This window comes from Heterodontus francisci, chromosome 19, assembly GCF_036365525.1.
Source record: "Heterodontus francisci isolate sHetFra1 chromosome 19, sHetFra1.hap1, whole genome shotgun sequence".
In the NCBI taxonomy this organism is placed as follows: Eukaryota; Metazoa; Chordata; class Chondrichthyes; order Heterodontiformes; family Heterodontidae; genus Heterodontus; species Heterodontus francisci.
Window position 1 is genome coordinate 41588303 of NC_090389.1, and position 18062 is coordinate 41606364.

At 44.0% G+C, this 18062-nt stretch overlaps 1 protein-coding gene across 3 annotated transcripts in view; it reads right to left on the minus strand.

Annotated features, from left to right (window-relative positions):
• The window catches only part of LOC137380028 (microphthalmia-associated transcription factor-like), a 335859-nt gene that overhangs the window by 214594 nt on the left and 103203 nt on the right, over nt 1–18062 (minus strand). Inside the window, exon 1 of one of the 3 annotated variants that reach the window (XM_068051539.1) lies at nt 11301–11375. The exons of 1 other annotated variant lie outside the window; for it this stretch is intronic. In XM_068051539.1, coding sequence (XP_067907640.1) covers nt 11301–11314 — 14 coding nt within the window. In that variant the 5' untranslated portion in view covers nt 11315–11375. Of the gene's footprint in view, nt 1–4024; nt 4111–11300; nt 11376–18062 lie in introns of those variants that run through there. One more of the 3 variants, XM_068051540.1, reaches the window with a different exon arrangement.

The window sequence follows — 18062 nt, forward strand, 5'->3', positions numbered from 1 at the left end:
ACCTACGCAGATTGCTGCAGGCCATCTCATTGCTAAATTGGTATGGTTTGTAACAGTTTTGCGCCCAAAAATAGGTGTAGCACACTGCAAGTACAACCCCATATCTCAGATATGTCGCATATGGATGCCCTTTCCTAGCAAACTAAAGTAGGTGGCACTTGGAACCGGGTTGGAAGTCTTCATTCCTCAATACTTCCTTCTCCATTTTAGATCAAGACAACTGGTGCTGTTTCAAATGGAGACAGTACTCCCTCCAGTACATACGAACTAGGAGGAGTGGGCCACTCGACATCTCGAGCCTGCTCCGTCATTTGCCTACAAATTCATGGTATTTTAACCTAGAAATTCATTTTGTATTGTTCTTCCTCTTCATTATTTTGATCATTACATATTGATGGAAAATATGGAAGTCCAGATCTCAGTAATCTACTCCCTACTACTAATCTACTACACAGTGAGTGGATTATGGGTGAACTTGCAAACATGACTTGGGAGGTAAAAGAAAAGTTTTGTTTTCACAACCTTCTCTGACAAATGGTTAATGTTCAGGTCATTTACTTCTCCATTTGCCAGTATCTTTCTTTTCTGTGACATGTTTGGCTTGCACATTGTTGGTTGAGCCAAAATTACAATCATTTATTGCACTATCCATATTAATTATATGTTCTTCAACTACTGGGACACATTCACAGAGGTATGGTGTATCACTGGAAACCATGAAATCAAACTGTCATTTCTGTAAAATGTCATAGAAACCCCTTTCAGTTTACTGCTTGCTGGTTAGATAATAAGATTACCAACTTTTTCAAAACTGCCTTCATCTTGAAAAGTTTGAGATGTGCACTGTACAGTAAAACTCACTGACCTGTCTTTGACCCTTCTTTGGCTTGAACTTTTATCATCCTGTTAACAAATCAAATCTAATGTAAATCATGTGGGTTCCATCATTCAAGCAATGCTTCCTGCAATGCTGCACCATCCAATTTTTCAATAACCATGAATAAGAATCACTGATGGGGGGAGCTTTTAAAATAAAATACTGTCATCAATATAAAATTATGGCTGTCAGCTTTCCTGATCTTGGTCGGCAAAATGATATTTCTTCAAGGTGGCTTCATACTTTAAACAGTTATTTGTTTAACTGAATGCAGTCCATTTCACATACTCTTCATTCACAAACTACCATAGTCCCTTTGGGAAAATATCTTATTGGCCCAGATTTTGCGATGAGAATTACGGTGAGGCTGTCAGCACTTACTGTAATAACAGGATAAATCGGACAGCAACTTCTGGCGTCTGCTCATGTATAGTTAAACGCTGAAATCTGGACATTGCTGCAAGAGATACCCTGCTCCTCCATAGGTTCACTGCAGCAGGCCTCAGCAATAAACTCCAGACTGAAATCAATGCAAATGATGTAAAGTTGCCCACTAGTGACAGCAGTAAATGTTAGGACTGGTGCATTCAAGAGTACGTGAGTTTTTAAACAGCATACTAAGTGATAATTATTGCTAAAGAAACTCACTGGTACTGAAAATGTAATTTTACAAGTGTGGAGTCTCAGTCCTTCAGAAGTTCATTAGTGTTGGTGATTTTTTTTTAATGTTTTCTGTCTCTTTTATCTCTCTTAATCCCAGCCTTTTCTAATATTTATTTCACTTTTTGTACATGATTCAAATTTAATTTATAATTCCTGCTTTATACTTCCTAGTTTAGACCAAAGAGGGAGGTCCGGGAGCCCGACATGATCCCACCCACATCTGGTTTAAATGGGGTACATTTGGAGGCGAGCAGGAAATGTCAATGGAGCCGTCCGAAAACTAATTTCAAATTTAAGTAGTCAATTGATAATGGATTTAATCCAGGATTCGGGCTATAACTGCCAGCACATTTATTTCTCAAGTTGCATGAAACTCGCCAAGGTCAACAAGATGAGAACACAGCAGGGAGCCATTGTTCAATGGGCGGCACAGTGGCGCAGTGGTTAGCACCGCAGCCTCACAGCTCCAACGACCCGGGTTCAATTCTGGGTATTGCCTGTGTGGAGTTTGCAAGTTCTCCCTGTGTCTGCGTGGGTTTCCTCCGGGTGCTCCGGTTTCCTCCCACATGCCAAAGACTTGCAGGTCGATAGGTAAATTTGCCATTATAAATTGCCCCTAGTATAGGTAGGTGGTAGGGAAATATAGGAACAGGTGGGGATGTGGTAGGAATATGTGATTAGCATACATGGGTGGTTGATGGTCGGCACAGACTCGGTGGGCCGAAGGTCCTGTTTCAGTGCTGTATCTCTAAATAAAACAAAAAGCTGACAGGCTTGAACTATAAATAGTGAAATTGCATAGTGTTGGCTAGCCTATGTGAAATGCTCATAGTACTTATTCTGAGATCCTGATTTTACAACTTCACAGGTGATTTCCAATTTTTTCAAGTCAATTCACCAAGTCAATTTACTCACCTTGATCGTCACTTCCCTGCTTTCAGCACCTCCTGCAGCATGGAAGCACCTTGTGCAGCTATACCATGGATCTCTAATGAGGAACAACAGGACCAGCAACCATACCAACACCAACAGCAGCTACCTTCTCCACAGGGCAGAGGGAATGGATACAGAGCTCCAGTTTGAAGGAGGCAATACCCCCCAAGTACAGGGTATACAAACAGAGGATCAGCTTTCTTGACTGGTAGAGCAACAGTGCCTCAGGAGGCTCAAGCTTTTGCAGCAAGTCATTGCTGACATCTGCAGCCTCCTGGAACAATACTGCCTTCCAAGACAGCCAGATGGGCATGCATTGCAAGCAACTGTCACAGTCACCACAGCCATGAATCCCTTCGCCTCTGGCTCCTACCAGGGATTTCGTGATTTCTCCAGGATCTCTCAATCTGCTGCCTACAAGTGCATCTCCTCAGTGACCAGTGCCTTTTTGCCAAGGCTGCCATTTATCTCCAATATGGCACTGACTGTGGCCAGTCAGAAACAAAGAGGTGTCAGATTTGCTGCAATGGCAGGATTCCCAAAGGTATCGGAGTCACTGACTGCACCCACGTGGCAGTCAAGGCAGACTCAGATCTGCCTGGAGCGTAGGATAATTGGAAGGGATTCCACACCTTCAATGTTCAGCTCATTTGCTACCTCCGGAAGGTTATCATGCAAGTCTGTGCAAGATAGCCTCAAAACTGCCATGATTCATTCATTCTGCGCCAGCCACATCTTCCACAGGTTTTTAAACCTCCACACAACATTAGTGGGTGGCTCCTTGGAGACAAAGGCTACCCTCTGAGGACTAGCTGATTACTCCTGTGAGAAGCCCTACCACTGATGCAGAGGAGAGGTACGACAGGATCCACATGACCACAAGACCAATCAGAGAGCAAGGCACTGATCTGAGTTGTTGAACATGTAATTTAGGTACCTTGACAGATCTAAGGGCACCCTTCAGTATATACTGCCAAGGATGTCCAGAATGGGTGCAGTCTGCTGTGCCTTCCACAACTTCATGCTGGAGAGAGGAATGGAGCTGCAGGAAGAGGAAGACACAGAACAATCGGCATCCTCTAAGGAGGAGGAGGAGCCAGATGTGGCCAGTGTGCCTGCAGCCACTCACCTGGCCACCAGGAAAGTCCACAATGGCCTCATACAGGCACACTTCAGCTAATTTGAGTGCCTAAGGCCACATGGCAGTGCAATCATAACCCAGCACCTGCTGTCACCACCACCACGACCACCCACCTCCCGCCCCAACACAAATCATTCCCATTGTCCATAATCCAACCATTACATTTACACCCTTTCCTCATCTTCCAGCCTGTAATACTAAGTAGTGAATAAGCATTATCGTAGAGATATTCTTTCCGAGCTATACTAAGGTTTGTGTTAACAACATGATTAACCTCTTTCGTTTTAGAGATGCAGTATAATAAATTAACCACAGCTCTAATGAAGTCTTGTGCCTGGTAGAGACATATCATATTCCTATATTTAAGATACGAACTTTATTAAAGGTGGACTCTTTAAAATTGACTTTACCTTTTTAAAAAAAGTGAATGATGCTGCAAAAGACTGCCGCCGAAGGTCAGACAACTGGCCTATGTATTCAAACATTGCCTCACTATCTGTTAAGAACAAAAGGATACATTCCAGGTTAACAGGTGTCAATTATGCATATCCCAAAACCATCAAGAGACATTCCTGAATTGAATGGATTCTTCTGAAACAAAGAAGGAGTGAACTAGCCACATCAAACCTGGATTATACTCATCCACACATTAAATGAACGGCCATGAATGCCACATGCTGGTCCGTTGTGTAGTCACAACAGGGGAGAGGGCCATTCGTCTCCTAACAGAAGCTAATATGAGAGATTTTTACCTTAAAAAGCAGCTACCTGGAGAGAGAGGGAGGGGGATCACAGCAACATCACAGAAGGCAGTCAAGACAGGGGCTGTGAAAAGATCCAGCAAAAACAAGGAAGGAACCCTGCTGTGAATTCTACATTTCAAGTTGGTGCAGCAGAGAACTGAAAGTGACCCGCCACCTCCAATCTGAAATCTTAACCACCAGAAATCTACAATACCTCAACAAGCAAAGACTACAAACAACCCAGGCCAGCATCTTTTAAAAAAAAGACCACTTAACTTAGAAGATTCAACAGGTTTACCGTAAACTGTGAATGTCTACCTTGAACTCTTAGCCTTTTCCTTCTATCTATTGTCTCTTAAGAGTGCATGTGAGAGGGAATGCATGAGTGAGTGGTGTTGCAAACATTTTGGGGAATGAATATTGTTCAATAGTTAATCTTAGGTTTTCTTGTCAGTTTAAAACAGGTCACTGTCTGTTTATTTGGCAAGGAAAACACTCAGGGGATAACTCATCATTTTAAACAAAACTCAACTGCAGTCAGTTGGGAGGTGAACAGTGGGAACCACCCACACCCCTTACTTACCACCTAACCGTACCAGAAGTCTTAAACCTGAACATTAAACTTCTTTTGTAGAGATGCTGATAGTCAGCATTTTCTGTTTTGTTTTAAATCACAGTAATCACATTAATTTTAGTCTCTCTTACTGTTGTGACTATTAAACTGAAAACCTTTTCTTCAATTTCTGCATATTACATAGCTAGCTGCTTTAACCAAGTTGGAATTGCAGGGTTATTTGAGACATCAGGGGGTGGTCATCCCTATCCTTTTGCAAGTCACCGCAGGCCCAGGTAAGGGTCCTATGCTCAGGGTTACAAGCCATGGCCAATGGTGGAACCAATGAATTTTCAGTCGTGATGGTGGAAAAGCAAGAACTTCGAGGGACAACGGCTATTGACTCGTGGGGGATCATTCAGGAAGATGACTTGTATTTCCTTTAAAACACACATGAGGAAGGAAATGGGAAACCACCTCATGTACTTTTCCCCCAATCATATTGCTCATTTCTCATGGAAGTTTAAAAAAATGGAGGCTCTTACAAGCGATTGCAGAGGAAAGTGCAGGACTGCGAGGCACTAAGAAATGACCAGAGGACTGCCCTTGGGCAACCACCACTACTTTAACCAAGGGTCCATCATATCCCACCCCCGCATCAGAAAATTACTACTTAGAATTAAGTTGTCTTCTCATGTTCATAGGATATGACAAAAAAAAACTTACATTCTTGAACACTTGAAAACTAAAACATCCCTTTCCTAACAAACATGTTTGCGCAAAATGTAAAACCAACCCATTTGAAGTGAGTTCACTAAAACAGTCCAAATCCAGAAAAATCTCTCTCTCTGGTAACTTTTTCCTGCTAAAACAAGCTCAACCAGCAGGGAATGTTCTACAGTTATATATCTTCATTGCATCATTATTTCCAGTTTCTTATGCCCTTCAAAAATAAGTTTTGAGAAGTGGGTTTTGATTTTGTTAAATCCAAAGTCACATCTTGCACCCATTACTGCACACCCAAACCATCTATGTTACCAGAGTTTATGTTAGAAAGAACAAGTCAGATTTTTTAACCATGTAGAATATTTCCACTAGTTGAGCTTGCTTTCAGCAGAGCAATGTTACCAGAAAGATTTCTCTAAATTTTCAGTGTGCTGTACAGATCTGCCCAACTGTGCACCCTGACTTCAAATTAGGACAACAAATTTACCCTTTCAGGGGATGTTTGCTTACTGAGTTTCTCTATTCAGAAACTTTTTTTTAAATTCATTTCATGGGATGTGGGCATCACTAACTAGGATAGCATTTACTGCCCATCCCCAACTGCCATCGAGAAGGTTGTGGTTAGCCACCTCTTGAACTTCTGCAATCCGTCTGGTGTAGGAACACCCACAGTGCTGTCAGGAAGTGAGTTCCAGGATTTTGACCCAGCAACAGTGAAGGAATGGCGATATAGTTCCAAGTCAGGATGTTGTGTGGCTTGGAGGGGAACTTGCAGATGGTGGTGTTGCCATGCATCTGTTGCCTTTGTCCTTCTAGGTGGAAGAGGTTGTGGGTTTGGAAGGTGCTGTCAAAGGAGGCTTGGTGAGTTGCTGCAGTGAATCTTGTAGATGGTACACACTGCTGCCACTCTGCATCGATGGTGGAGGGACTAAATGTTTAAGGTGGTGGATGGGGTGCCGATCAAGGGGGCTGCGTTGTGCTCAATGGTGTCAAGCTTCTTGAGTGTTGTTGGAGCTGCACTCATCCAAGCGTGTGGACAGTGTTCCATCACACTCCTGACTTGTGCCTTGTAGATGATTGGCGGAGTCAGGAAGTGGGTTGCTTACTGCAGAATTAAAAGCCTCTGACCTGCTCTTGTAGCCACAATATTTATGTGGCTGGTCCAGTTCAATTTCTGGTCAATGGTAGCCCCCAGAACGTTGATAGTGGTGGATTCAGCATTGGTAATGCCGTCGAATGTCATGGGGAGATGCTTAGATTTTCTCTTGTTGGAGATAGTCATTGCCTGGCACTTGTGTGGCACGAATGTTACTTGCCACTTATCAGCTCAAGCCTGAATGTTGTCCAGGTCTTGCTGCATATGGACAAGGACTACTTCAGTACCTGAGGAGTTGTGAATGGTGCTGAACATCGTACAATCATCGGCGAACATCCCCACTTCTGACCTTATGATGGAGGAAGGTCATTGATGGAGCAGCTGAAGATGGTTGGGCCTAGGACACTACACTGTGGCACAGCAATGACCTGGAGCTGAGCTCCAACAACCACAATCATCTTCCTTTGTGCTAGGTATGACTCTAACCAGCGGAGAGCTTCCCCCTGCCACGCCGATTCCCGCTGACAATATAAATCAGTCAAAGCTTTTAGTTCTATCCCGTAATTGCCTTTCCCCCAATAATAAAACACACAACTGAGAATTTAATAGAAGACAGTTTGAGTCTTAAGTTCACATGCATTGCTTTATTGAACAAACATTTCTGGCCATAGCTGTGTCTCTGCTGAGTATGGCACTATAAATAGGACCAAGACGAAGAAGATTTTTGACATGAAGCTAATGTTAGCAGAAACAAGGTATGGAAAATCATCTGCAGAATCACACAGACTGGAGAAAATGGCAGTGCACAGTAAAGAAGTCAACAGTGAAATTTAGCCAATAGAATATAGGGATCTCTTAGATTAGCCGCATCGCACTACTGTTTTACAATTATTTGTTTAGGTCAAACAAGGTCAGGATTAAAACTATTCCTCTCGTGTCATAATTTGTTCCTATTATTTCTATTAGTTCATGTGCGACGGAGTATTTTACAAAATAAAAACACAGATGAACGGTCACAGACCTGAAACTTTAACTCTCTTTCTCCACAGATGCTGCCAGACTTGCTGTGTATTTCCAGCACTTCCTGTTTTTATTTCAGGTTTCTAGCATCAGCGGTGTTTTCTTTTATTTTAGTAAAAAGTACTGCCAGGAAAGATTTCTACTGCCACTCCTAACTTTGGGAACATTTTCACTTACAATTATACTGCAGACACTGCTGTCAGACTAGTATCAGTGGGGTGTGATGTGCAGCTGGCAGAATAAAGATATCCTGCCAACTGCATTTGACACTGAGGACTGGACATGCATGCCTGGATGCCTATGTGGAGCTCCACTCTCTACATGGTTTATTTTCAATGAGGAGAAGTTGCATGCACCATCTCATAACATGAAGAACATTAAAATCATTGAAAAATAAGTTTATTGAAAGTGTTCAATAAACAGCCAGAACAATTTATTGTGTGAGCCTGGAATTATATTGTATCTATCTATGTTTCAGAGGGTGTTGTGGAATAAGATCTTAAATGGACTGTTTATCTTAAAAAGGTCATTTTACCAGCACTTTTTTAACAAAAAAAAACATTGAGACCCAGACTTCTTTATGCAGCTGGTTGTAGTTGCTTCCACCCGGTCTTCAATTCAGCTGGAGAGACAGATGACATGGTGAGCCTATCGTAACTGTCACTGAATCATTGCTGCCTGGAAAAACAGGATCAGGCTGCAGGCGAGTAGGAAGACACAGCTGCTGCCTAAGCACACCCACCCTTGAAATGCAGACTTTATCTGGGTAGCCTTACACTGGTTCTACTTCTGTTGTTTTTAAACATTATAATTGACAGATTGTTGGTGGCAGAATCCCTGCATCAACAATGCTACCAAAAATGCCAAATGAAGGCAGTTTTAAACAAGACTTTAGGAATGTCAAAAACAACCAATGTACATAAAGGACTAATGATCAGTTTTTGTTGATGAAACTGTATTTCTAGTTCAACATATGACTATTAATATTCCAAAACACAAATGTTATTCAAACACAGGAAAAATTATCCAGCATTCATCTTTTGCAGGCTAGAGTAAGATTTCATCCCCATTTTTTGAACAATTGGCTTTCCAAAAATACTGATTAACTACTCATTAATACTAGCCACAGTATTTATTCAATTACTTTGTGAGTTTCCTGTTTATTCATAGTGCAAGATATATGCAGAAATAGTTCAAATGCCCATTACAGTTTCCAAGCAAATAAATAAAATCAATAACTGGAGACCGAAATGTTATAAATTCTTGTTGACTTGAAACCAAATATTTTTAACAAGAGGTGGAGGGGGGGGGGGTTGTGGGGGGAGAGATCATTGTTCGGCAGAAGAAAATTGCAACTAACATAGTGGAACTAACGCAAATAAGTAATGAAACACTTTGTTCCGTGTTTGGAAATGGCAGATTTTGAGATGACTAAGCTAATTCTTTACATTAGACAAATTTCTTTCACTTCCAGAAAAAGCAAATTCAAATGCTAAAACACTGAAGATTACTGCAGGTCAAACATAGTCACTGCAAATAATTTAAGTCACAATATGGTGTCTTGTTATTCAGCTGAAATGTTTTCACATATCACAAACTCTAGCAAATTCAACGCGGCTTCTGTACGAGAGATTAATGAACATTCAGATACAACACTTCACCAGCTCTAGGCACAAGTACAATGATATGAGTGACTTGAGGATATTATCACCCCAGTGATTTGCTGCTGCAAACTTTTTAAGGTTAATCTATTTTTAAAAGCACGCAACAGCTTATGACATCAGTTGCACCTCAAACTTTATTCTGATGCGAACAACATTCTGATGAAGGGTCATCAACCTGAAACATTAACTCTGTTGCTCTCTCCACAGATGCTTCCAGACCTGCTGAATATTTCCAGCATTTTCTGTTTTTGTTTAAAAGCAAGTTGTTAGAGCTGATGGCCCCTAACTTAATAGGCGCTTAATGTTGAAACTTGTAATACAGCATTTTAGGAAAACAAAGCATGTGGATTTAGTCCGCCACTAACTTAATAGTTTATCGTTAAACTGTTATATTTTAATTTTGGGAGGCTTTCAGAATGGAGCCTCATTAGAGAAGAGCGCAGGTTGAAAATAGGGCTTATAACATCATCTGGCCAATTCTGCAGCCTACGCTCCTGTTTAGTGATTCTCCACATCAAGAGAATAGCATCACAAAATCACCTCTTTAATGTTTTAGTCATTATTTGGGTTGGATATAAAATGAGCTACAATCATTTATATTTATTTTTAAAAGAACAAACTTGCACTTATATAGAGGTTTTCACATCCTTGATAAATCCCACAAACAGCAATGGCCAGCTATTCTGTTTTTTGCAGTGTTCGTTGAATGATGAAAGTTGTCGAGAATGCCCTTGCTCTTCTTTGGGTGTCACAGGTTCTTTCGTCACCTGACCAGGCAGACAAGATGCAAGTTTGATGGTACCTCTAAGAATACATGATCTCTGAATACTGCACTGAAGTATCAGCCTGAATGATGCATGTAGGCACTGGAGTGGCACTTGAACCTTCTGACTCAGAGGCCAGAGTGCTACCAATGTAACAGTTTTTATATGGTATGAGAGAATTTATTACTATTGGAACATTACATAGGTATTAACAACCACTTCCTTCAAAAACCTGACTAGTGAGGCTGTAGAAGCTATAATTTTCAGGGTCCCTGCGCTGTGGGGATTGGGGGGTGGTGGAGGGGTGGGTGGTGAACCCTAACGTGTTCCTGATCAATATTGAATAAGACTGTTGGAAAGTGCAGGCATAAACGTTGTGCTAGGATAAAAATCTTGGTAGGCTGTGATTTTTCCCCATCATATTTGAATAACTGGCCAACAGCATCACATAAGAAGAATGACCACCTGGGTGAAATACCAGAGGACTGCCTGTGTCCACTGAACCAGCCCCTAACACGAGTCAGCAGCAGCAACAATGAGGACAACATAATTTTTAATATCTTTTACGTTATTGCTTGTTAAAAACAAAATATATTGCATGTTTGTCCAAAAGAAACCATAACATTCACTATGGTCGAAGCTCTGAGCTGCAGCATTGATACTGAGCTGGGCTGGGCCACAGAAAATAAATGAAACTATTGGCAGAAAGTCAAGCACATTAATTTGCAGTGGTTCGTAATGAGCCACCACATTATTTCAGCCACTGAAATCAGGTACTGGTTTTTGAACAAGTTAAGTCCTGAACAGTACCTGAAGGCAGTAAACATTTAGAGGCCCCCTTTCTCAGACTGCTCTGTAATGGTTTCTCAAGGTTCGATATGCCACTGTAATTCTGCTTTTGTGATTGCCATATGTTATTTTGGCTGATAATGACAAAGGAACACGTTTACTTCTCATTATACAATCTACACAAAAAAATATCAATTGCCAAGAGAGTGAAGCAGCAGATTCAACAATTAAGTAACATTTTCAAGATTTACCATCAGAAAACAGCACAAATTGAGCAATAAGTAACAAATCTATTGGAGAAAAGTTTAGGAGAGAAAAAATACAGCGTTACCTTGTAAACTTCATGGTGGTATTTGTCAGTCAGTGCGTATCACCACTTGACTGAATAGTCTAAAGAAACTAAAGTGAAAACCAGAAGTGTCAGCTCAAGTCATATTTACCAACTCATTGCTGGAAACTGATCTCATTTCTCCTCCTACATCCCTCCTCTAATTCTCAGCTGCTCACTTTAGCCTGGCTAGAGTGGAAGAAGCTATGCAGCCTCATATGTGAGCTATTGTACTATTCCAGATAAGAGAAAATATTTCACCTCTGATAGTTCTGGTTCCTGTTTATATAATTCAGATGCAAAATCCATGGTTTTGGCTGGGATAATGAGGTTGTGGATGGAAGCTAAACAGTCCTTTCTTTCTCTCTCTGTCCCCTCAACCATGTTACGAAATCTTCTGTCAATCAGATGTAATAGGTCAAATATTTCCAACATAAACAGCAGAGCATGTTGTACATTTTGGGTTGAATTATTAGCAATACCGCCTTGTGGAAATGAGGCAAGTAGTGCCACAAAAATGGTTGGCAATGAACTAGTGCCTGATTGCCACCGTCGCTGTGCGTAATATTCACCAGGGCCTATCGCTGCACATCTGCAGCAGCCCCTGGAGTCAGGTGGCAAGCCCATTGCAAATAGAAATTTAAGTCCTAGAACATTAATAAGAACACTAATACCATTTTTGAACAGAGCTTCTGCCATGCACTCTCTGACCAGCATCAATTAATGCCCTAATAAAAGAGGATCCCAAAGGCAATGCCTCCTTTCGTTGGAACCAGGAGGAGATTCTCTAGGTCCCACAAGCCAGCTTTGGCCACAGCAGCTGCATCGCTTGACCCGTCCCCCACCTCCAAACATTGTTCCCCCACCTACCTGTCCCCTCTCCCCACCAACCCGCAGCCCCCCCTCACCCACACAGTCGAGCTACTTTCTTCTGCTTGGAGGCTGGCACCCTATCCTGGGAGCCCGATCTCCAACCGCAGCCCACCATCCTGAAACAAAGGAGGCCCTTATAATGGACCAAGCCTTCCACCTCGACTACTGGATAGGCAGCTAGTGCATCTGCTGCCAGCTACCGAAATAGTGTTCACGGTGGGGGGGGGGTGGAATTCCCCCATTTAATAGCTGTCAGGCTGTGGCATTTTGCCATGATCAGGCCTCAAAGGAAACAAGATCTTTTTGGAGTAACAAAAGTAATATTTAAATAGCTAAAGGCTTGTATTGCAGGAAAAATTGAAATAATTTCCAATAATATTAACCATTTATTGAACTTTGCCGTCTAAGGGTAGAATTATATTTCTCCAAATGCCACAACTTTAACTGGCAGTACCTACTTAAATATTGTGCTGCCACAAGCTCTTTCACACCTTGTATATTACTTTCATTAATGTCAGTCAGCGAGGATTCCCGCACCCAGTGATAGGAACTAAAGGGATAATCTCGCTCACCTCTGACCACTGAAAACCTCCCCCATTTTTGCTTGCAAGAGGATATCAGTATTTTTCTTTCTCCACAGAACATATTAACGTTGACGCACTGGGTAAATTTTCTAATTGCTATGTTGGATTTCAGGAGTAAAGTGGGCTGAGCCAATTGGAAAACTGTCCACTGGATCTCTGACAATTTTTCACCCCAGCTGTTTGAATGTCATAAATTTTAAGGGATGTAGGAAACAGCTGTCACTTTGTGGGCAGCTACATGTATTTGAGGGCAAAATTACATCATGATATTGTGCACACAATTTTCCTTCATCACTGCCAGTTTCTATTCCTATTATCCACCCATACAACCTGGACATTCAGTAAGGAAATTTAAAGAACTCAGTGAGGCCACCTTTAATTCCTCAAGTCCAAGGGAGATGCAAGTGTCATTTAACTACACAGCAGCACTTTTCAAGGGATAGAAGTATTTACTTGCACACCCCAACCCCACTGTGAGTCTCCTATGAAACAGTGCCAAGTGTTTTTTTTAACCTAACCCAAGGATGAAACACCCTCAAAATGTCACATCATTTCAAGTGCATCAGCACAAGAGTACAGCATTAGTTTCCACAAAGCGCTCCCCCATTGGTAAATACATTAAATAACAGATCCTCAGTCTGTGCTGAATGGGCTAATCTCAGCTAAGGAAGCAGCCGTGGAGCTCCAATTGGCCTCAGCTAGAGTGTGGATAATGAATCAGGATTCTCCATCCCAATTACAAACCAGTGACTACAGCTAGAGAATACGCATGTGCTGCCACTGGCTAAAAATAGGATCAGGCTTGGCTGTGATGTCCCAGGGCCATATAGTTTGGATACATTAGTGTAGTGGTTATGATACAAACAACTCAGATGTCTCGAGTTGTGAAACTGAGTTCAATAAATCTGGGTCATTGATAGCTGCTGAACTGTCACATAAAATATTGAATCTTCCAACATTTTCTGTTTTCACTTCAGATTTTCAGCATCTGCAATATTTTGCTTTTGCTGGAAAATCCAACTGATTGACTAATACCCTTTAAAGAAGGTAACCTGTCAACCCCAACTGATCTGGTCGACATATGACTTCAGTTAACCACTCAGTTTACAAAGAATCACTCCAAAAAGGTGGCCAATACCAATGATCCCTCTAAAATTTCTTTGCTGTAGGCTGCCTGTTTATTTCAATCCATGGTACCTTTCATTTTTTTTTTTTGCATGGCTGCAGGCACACGCACTGCATCTTAAAGGGGCAGCGTGTCGGCAGTCTGTGTGGTACCTTCGTTATTGCTACGTAGCCGTGAACGCAAGCAGCTTAGAGGAAACATTGGGCAATACCCAGCTTCTCAAGGGAACTAGGATTGGGCAACAAATATATTCTCTTATCAGCGTTATCCATGTCCTGAAAAAAATAAAGAAAACTCATCCTCTTGAGTCTTATATGAAGAAAGGCAACTAGGACATGGTATGTGAGGACAGCCAAGGCCCATAGAAATACATGCCAAGATGTACGAGTATCTTCAGGAGAGATAGTGGAAGTTGGGGCAGGTGGGGAGAAATCAGAGTCATATACAGCACAGGAGGAAGCCATTCAGCCCATTGAGTCCATGCCAGATCTCCACAGAGGTATTCAGTCAGTCCCAGTCCCCCGCTCGATCCCAGTAGCCCTACAAGTCTATTGCCTTCAAGTGGCCATCCAATTTCCTATTGAAGTCATTGACTGTCTCCACTTCCACCACCCTTATGGGCAGCGAGTTCCAGGTCATTACCACTTGCTATGTTAAAAAGTTCTTCATCACATCCCCCCTGCATTTCTTTCCCAAAACAGTTTTTCCTTGTCGAACATATCTAAGCCTGTCATAATCTTTTACATTTCTATCAAATCTCTCCTCAATCTCCTTTGTTCTAAGGAGAAATACCCCAGTTTTTCCAACCTAATCTTTTAACTGAAATCCCCATCCCTGGAATCATTCTGGTAAATCTCCTCTGCACCCTCTCATGGACACTCACATCCTTCATAAGGTGTGACGACCAGAACTGGATGCAATACTCCAGTTGGGGCCTAACCAGAGTTTTATAAAGATGGCTCCTGGGCTGGAAGCTCCCTTGCTGTTCAACTCTATCCATGGCCATCTGCTCCCATCCCTAACGTTTTCTCCCCCAATCTGCCCTCTTAAACTGTTTAAATTCCCCTGGCTCTTTAAATCAGTTCATTTTAGCCCTATCTAAAAGTTAACAGTTAGTTTAGTGTATGTTACCTGGGCCCACTGCCCTCCCCCAGCCACACCTGCTCTTTGTTTTCTCAATGAAATTGATCCGGATGAAACTGACGAGCACAGCTGCCGATACTTCAATCTCCGATCCTGCTGTCTTCACAGTCCAGAGTGTCTGCAGCCACGGCATGCGGTAAGTCCATTGAGGTGAAGAAGGAGCTGCGGGACCCGAGAGAAGTCCTGTGAAAAGGTGCCCCGAACACCCAAAACATCCACGAACGGCCCCCCCGGCCGCAACTTCAAAGCGCCCGCGGGAGATGGCTCGGAGAGCATCTGCAGCGCACTGTCGGCAATGCTGCATGCCTTTATTTAAACCACTGCAAAAAAAAAAACCCTTAGCAAATGTAATCACCTCTAAGTCTGCCAAATGATGCTTCACCTCCCGAAGGACGTGGATGAGCTTTCCGGACGTCGATGGTGGGCACTGAGGAAATGGCTTATTACCTGCACCAGATTCCACCCCCCCTCCCCCCCCCTTTACCCCCCTTCCACCCCCCCCACCCCCGTCCCCTTCCCTGCTCCACCCTCTCAGCTCACCCCCTCACAACCCCGTCCCAGCCCGCCCCCCCCTCGCACCATCTTCACCCCGCACCCCCTTCCCCTGCACCTCCCCCCCACCCCCTCCCTCTACCCCTCCCCCTTGCATCCCCTCCTCCCACCGGCACCATCCTACACCTGTGTAGGGGCCCCAACAACCCCACTGCCTTGTGGGCGTCTCGGGAGAGACCAAGGCTAAGGGAGTAAACCCTAACAGAAAATCCGGAGCGGAACCCCGTAGGCGGTCATGTGTCACCTTTGGCATGTTTCCGGCAGTTCCTGCAGCCATACTGGTGCCAAACGTCGTGTCCTGCACTCCTTTGGACCCCACCAGAAAGGCCGAGAGGGGGGTTTTGACGACTGGGCAACTCTCAACCTCCATAAATTTGCCCAGGCATGCGCCATGGAGAGGTCACTCCATAGTTGCCTCACAGCGACTAAAACAACACGGAAGGCAGCAGTTACGGGTTATAAGTCCAGATAAATTGGCGTAGAAACTGGGCGCCACGGGTTGCCTTTGTCGGTGGGAGAGGTCATTGCACCTCACTGGACAGCTACCGCCCGCCTCAAACCGGGCAGCCCCCGGTCAATAAGGTTCTGTCCCGCCACAGTCTGCCTGCTTCAATGGGTGCTTGGAGCTCAGGGTCATTGCCTGAAAGGTGGACTGATACACCGCACCAAACAACATGAAAAAAGGAAAGAAGGTACCAGCCCTTCGCTTTGCAAGCTGGAACGTCAGAACTATGTGTCCTGGCCTGTCGGAAGACCTTACACAAATCAACGATTCTCGGAAGACCGCCATCATTAACAACGAGCTCAGTAGACTCAATGTAGACATTGCAGCACTTCAGGAGACTCGCCTCCCCGCGAGTGGCTCTCTAGCAGAGCAAGACTACACCTTCTTCTGGCAGGGCAGGGATCCTGAAGAACCAAGACAGCATGGAGTGGGCTTCGCCATCAGAAACACCTTGCTCAGCATGATAGAGCCTCCCTCAAATGGCTCGGAACGCATACTATCCATCCGACTGCTCACCACCTCTGGTCCAGTACACCTACTCAGCATCTATGCTCCAACACTCTGCTCCCCACCTGAAGCTAAAGACCAGTTCTATGAACAACTCCATAACATCATTAGCAGCATCCCCAACACCGAACACTTATTCCTGCTGGGGGACTTTAATGCCAGGGTTGGGGCCGACCATGACTCATGGCCCTCCTGCCTTGGGCGCTATGGCGTTGGAAGGATGAATGAGAACGGGCAGAGACTGCTTGAGTTGTGTACCTATCATAACCTCTGCATCACCAACTCGTTCTTTCACACTAAACCCTGTCACCAGGTTTCATGGAGGCACCCAAGATCACGTCGTTGGCACCAGCTAGACCTCATTGTCACAAGGCGAGCCGCCTTAAACAGTGTTCAAATCACACGCAGCTTCCACAGTGCGGACTGCGACACCGACCACTCCCTGGTGTGCAGCAAGGTTAGACTCAGACCAAAGAAGTTGCATCATTCCAAGCAGAAGGGCCACCCGCGCATCAACACGAGCAGAATTTCTCACCCACAGCTGTTACAAAAATTTCTAAATTCACTTGTAACAGCCCTTCAAAACACTCCCACAGGGGATGCTGAGACCAAGTGGGCCCACATCAGAGACGCCATCTATGAGTCAGCTTTGACCACCTACGGCAAAAGTGCGAAGAGAAATGCAGACTGGTTTCAATCTCATAATGAAGAGCTGGAACCTGTCATAGCCGCTAAGCGCATTGCACTTTTGAACTACAAGAAAGCCCCCAGCGATTTAACATCCGCAGCACTTAAAGCAGCCAGAAGTACTGCACAAAGAACAGCTAGGCGTTGCGCAAACAACTACTGGCAACACCTATGCAGTCATATTCAGCTGGCCTCAGACACCGGAAACATCAGAGGAATGTATGATGGCATGAAGAGAGCTCTTGGGCCAACCATCAAGAAGATCGCCCCCCTCAAATCTAAATCGGGGGACATAATCACTGACCAACGCAAACAGATGGACCGCTGGGTTGAGCACTACCTAGAACTGTACTCCAGGGAGAATGCTGTCACTGAGACTGCCCTCAATGCAGCCCAGCCTCTACCAGTCATGGATGAGCTGGACATACAGCCAACCAAATCGGAACTCAGTGATGCCATTGATTCCCTAGCCAGCGGAAAAGCCCCTGGGAAGGACAGCATTACCCCTGAAATAATCAAGAGTGCCAAGCCTGCTATACTCTCAGCACTACATGAACTGCTATGCCTGTGCTGGGACGAGGGAGCAGTACCCCAGGACATGCGCGATGCCAACATCATCACCCTCTATAAAAACAAAGGTGACCGCGGTGACTGCAACAACTACCGTGGAATCTCCCTGCTCAGCACTGTGGGGAAAGTCTTTGCTCGAGTTGCTCTGAACAGGCTCCAGAAACTGGCCGAGCGCGTCTACCCTGAGGCACAGTGTGGCTTTCGTGCAGAGAGATCGA